The 4,117-nt window shown below is 36.0% G+C and overlaps 1 protein-coding gene across 4 annotated transcripts in view; it reads left to right on the top strand.

The window, feature by feature from the left end:
• Nucleotides 1-4,117, top strand: part of CPSF6 (cleavage and polyadenylation specific factor 6, 68kDa) — a 26,998-nt gene that overhangs the window by 6,806 nt on the left and 16,075 nt on the right. For all 4 annotated transcript variants that reach the window (XM_012642061.1, XM_012642063.1, XM_012642062.1 and 1 more), the window contains exon 2: nt 3,042-3,251. In XM_012642061.1, the coding sequence (XP_012497515.1) occupies nt 3,042-3,251 (210 nt within the window). The remainder of the gene's footprint in view (nt 1-3,041; nt 3,252-4,117) is intronic.

The following is a 4,117-nucleotide window of genomic DNA, read 5'->3' on the forward strand; positions in this document are numbered from 1 at the left end:
CTGCCTCAGCCTCCCGAGTAGCTGGGACTACAGGCATGCTGCCACCATGCCCGGCTAATTTTTTCTCTCTATATATATTTTTAGTTGTCCAGATCATTTCTTTCTATTTCTTGGTAGAGGCGGGGTCTCACTCTTGCTCAGGCTGGTCTAGAACTCCTGACCTTGAGCGATCCACCCGCCTTGGCCTCCCAGAGTGCTAGGATTATAGGCGTGAGCCACCGCGCCCAGCCTCTCACTTTCTTTAAGTGGGAACAAAGTTCGATATATTTTTGTAATGTGGAGAATAGATGTGATATGGATGAAGCTGAAAAAGGAAGATTACTGATACTACAAAAGAGTATGTGCTTTGAGTTTAGTTTTTAGTAATGGCGGCAACTGTATTTAGATTCATTAATTTTTCCCCTAGTCCAAATGTATATATATCACTGGGGCTAGGAGTACAGACTGTGGCTTTGAAACAGAGTAAAGCTAACTAGTCCACCTGGAGGTGAAACCCCAGGACCATAATCTCAATTAGCATCATACTACAACCAATTAGAAGCAGTCCACCTACCAGACAAAATGGCTGTCCTAAAATATTGGTAGAATCATATCAATATGGGAAATTGGTTGGTGTCAACATAGGTATTTATGGATGGACAAAAATAGTAAGTGATTGTGTTGCACCAAGTTAGTGTAGCTGCAAATACGCCTGTAAATTTTTGTTTACTTATGTAAACATTTTCGCAGTTACAACTAATGAAAAAATCGAATAATATGTTAACCTGTTTGTGAAAGTGTAAATGTAAATACTTTTAGTCCTGCTATTAATAATCCTTGCATTCTTTTTTCCTCTCCCTCAGACCATATATTGTGATTATAGTCTCTGCTGAGAAGGATGGAAACACAACTCCCTTTGAATAATATTAATAATTCTACTTGATGTACAGAACCAGAATGCAAGAGAGTTTAAAGTGCCACTACCCCTTGTGGGAAGCTTTTTATAGTATCTTAAGTGTATGGAACCACTGCTGCAACCACTTGCCACCTGAAGCTTCAGCTACACTGAAACTTCATAATAAAACTTAACCTCCTTTTTTTTGAGACAGAGTCTCACTCTTTTGCCCGGGCTAGAGTGAGTGCCGTGGTGTCAGCCTATCTCACAGCAACCTCAAACTCCTGGGCTCAAGCAATCCTTCTGCCTCAGCCTCCCGAGTCGCTGGGACTACAGGCATGCGCCACCATGCCTTTTTAGTAGAGACGGGGTCTCGCTCTTGCTCAGGCTGGTTTCGAACTCCTGAGCTCAAACAGTCCGCCTGCCTTGGCCTCCCAGAGTGTTAGGATTACAGGCGTGAGCCACCGCGCCCAGCCTAAAAACTCATTTCTTAAAGATTGTTTTAGTATTGTTGTACAAACAAAACTATGGCATTATTCAGTGACCTGTGGTCTTAGTTTCTGCCCATTGCTAAAGATGGCTTTGTTCTCTGATATAATGTCAAGATCTTGGGCACCTTGTTAAATAAGTCTTTCAAACATTCTACCTCATAACAAGTAAATTTGGTATGTAAAGATTCTGTAATTAGTTAATTGGATAACTCATTAGTTATGCAGAAGATTGTCTGAAGATTGCTTTACAAATCTGAGGTCCCTTTGGCTATGTGTATAAATGGTATTTCCCGTTTTAGGCTTTTTTCTTCTTTTTCTATCTTAAAAAAATATGTTATTGCTGTCTTCTAAATTACAAAACAATAGCCATACTCCCTAGGGACCCACAATAATATCTTGTTGATCTGTTTACAGTCATATAACAAATATTTTTCTCTGGGTCATTTTCTATCTGTGTAATAGTCCCTAAAACTATTAGCTCCCCCTTACGTGCCATTTGTATAACAATTCCTTAATAAATTATATTAATGGGAGAATCTGTGAGTTATGTCTGAATTCTTAAGCTTGTTGTCTTACAGTTGTCCCTTTTTCCTTTATTTTTCTCAAATGTTCTACCTCAGAAGAATAAAATAGTTCACACTGACTTAGGCACTTAGCTGCAGAAAGGTAGAGAGGAAGATAAAAATGGAGCTTTCCTCTGCTACAGGCTTAGTCAAGCTTGTTGCCCGGTAATGGTTGGCAAAGGCAGTCAGAATGGCATTGAGTATTTTGCTGATACCTACTTTTGCTTATTTACAAATTGAACCCTCTCTTCCATTTTTCTTCTGCTCGCGTATGTTTCATTTTTGTTTTCCTCTTCCCTGCTTATCATTTAGGCATGTGACATCCGCTAGCATTGATTTAATTTTGCTGATGACACTCAGTGGCAAAGCTTTACTAGACCCTTACTCATTTCACTTTCTCTTGCTAATTTACTTGACTAGATATCTAAGAAGCAGGGTAAGCATTAGCTCTTTGTTCACGGAGAATAATAAAACTTGCAAGATACTAATTTGGATAGTTTTGCCTACATTTCATTATTTCTCTTTCCCTTGTTCATTTGTTATGACATTTTAAATTATTTACATATCCACATTTGTTCTGCACTTTTCCTCTGGCTCAATTCACTATGCTTTTTTCTAAAACTAGTAGCTTTCTCTGGGTTGGGAAAAAAGATCTGAATACCAAAGAAAATAATAGTTGTGTTTTTTGTAGTCAAATATTGGAGACAATGGGTTAAATTAAATTATTGGGTTTTGTTGGTAATATTTTATGTCACCTTTTTTTTAAAACTTGTCTGTTTGCATTCATGTATTGTTACTTTTACTAAAGAGTATTTTACTTCTAAGGAAAGTTTTATGTTATCACTCCATGTCATTCTTGTTCCAGAGGTATGTTATTTCCTGTATTGTAATAAATATCAGTGGGAAAGTAGGATTCATTACATAGAAATTTACCTTATAGGCACCGTTCAAGAATAAATCTCTTGCATAAAATGAGAAAAGATTTGTACTGAGATCTTTGGCTTTTTTCTATCCTTTATCAGATTTTTAAAACAAAAATTTGAATTTGTGTTCAAATCTATTTAATAGTATTCTGGGTATTGTGTAATCTAGAGCATTATTTCTGTATCTCAGGAAGCTGAATATGGTGGGCATGATCAGATAGATTTGTATGATGATGTCATATCTCCATCTGCAAATAATGGAGATGCTCCAGAAGACCGGGATTACATGGATACTCTCCCACCAACTGTTGGTGATGATGTGGGTAAAGGAGCGGCACCAAATGTTGTCTATACATATACTGGAAAGAGAATTGCATTATATATTGGAAATCTAACATGGGTAAGTAAAGTTAACATATTAATTAAATTATTGGTTATTGATTTTGAGCTGCTCTAGTAGTTGATATTTTTTCTCCAGTTTTTTAAAATAAAGGTTTGAAGTTACTATATTTGTGTTTTTTATGTTTGCTTATGCAATGAGGAGGGAAATACAAGTACCTTTAAAACATTAATTCCATTTCTTCTAGTATTGAATTTTGTGGTCATTCAACTTGTCTTGGTAGAGATACTAGTTAAATATAGTTAAATTGTTTTTTGTCTTCAATTATTCTTTATATGTTACTACTTTTACCTCACTTCAGATATGCCAGTTTTCCCAAGAAGAATACATCGGGTCTCAAACCAGGATTCAGAAGTATAGAAAGAGAGGAAGAAATATGGTTTAAAAATAGTGTTCATTTTCTAATTAATATTACAGACTTGAGTTTCATTTCTGCTCTTCAATTTAAAATCCAATTTATGGAAACATTGCTATATATATCATATTTTAATTTAAGTTTGTGAGACTATAAGATTATTGGTTGAGAGTGTCATTAGCTGCATGTATGTTTCGATTTATAGTTTTACTAGCATTAAATCTTAAATATTCACTCAAACAGCCCTTATAGAATTTTTACATCTTTGCTTAGTTGTTACATACACTTAAAAGTTAAAAAACTGTATATCTAAAAATCAGAATAAAACTTCCGTTTCTTTAATAACATTTTATTTAAAATGTTTTGTTTACATTTCTTTTAAAACTGATTGTGGGCCTGGCGGGGTGGCTCACGCCTATAATCCTAGCACTCTGGGAGGCCAAGGCAGACAGATTGTTTGAGCTCAGGAGTTCGAAACCAGCCTGAGCAAGAGCGAGACCCCGTCTCTACT

Source organism: Propithecus coquereli, unplaced genomic scaffold, assembly GCF_000956105.1.
Source record: "Propithecus coquereli isolate 6110/MARCELLA unplaced genomic scaffold, Pcoq_1.0 Scaffold172, whole genome shotgun sequence".
Lineage (NCBI taxonomy): Eukaryota > Metazoa > Chordata > Mammalia > Primates > Indriidae > Propithecus > Propithecus coquereli.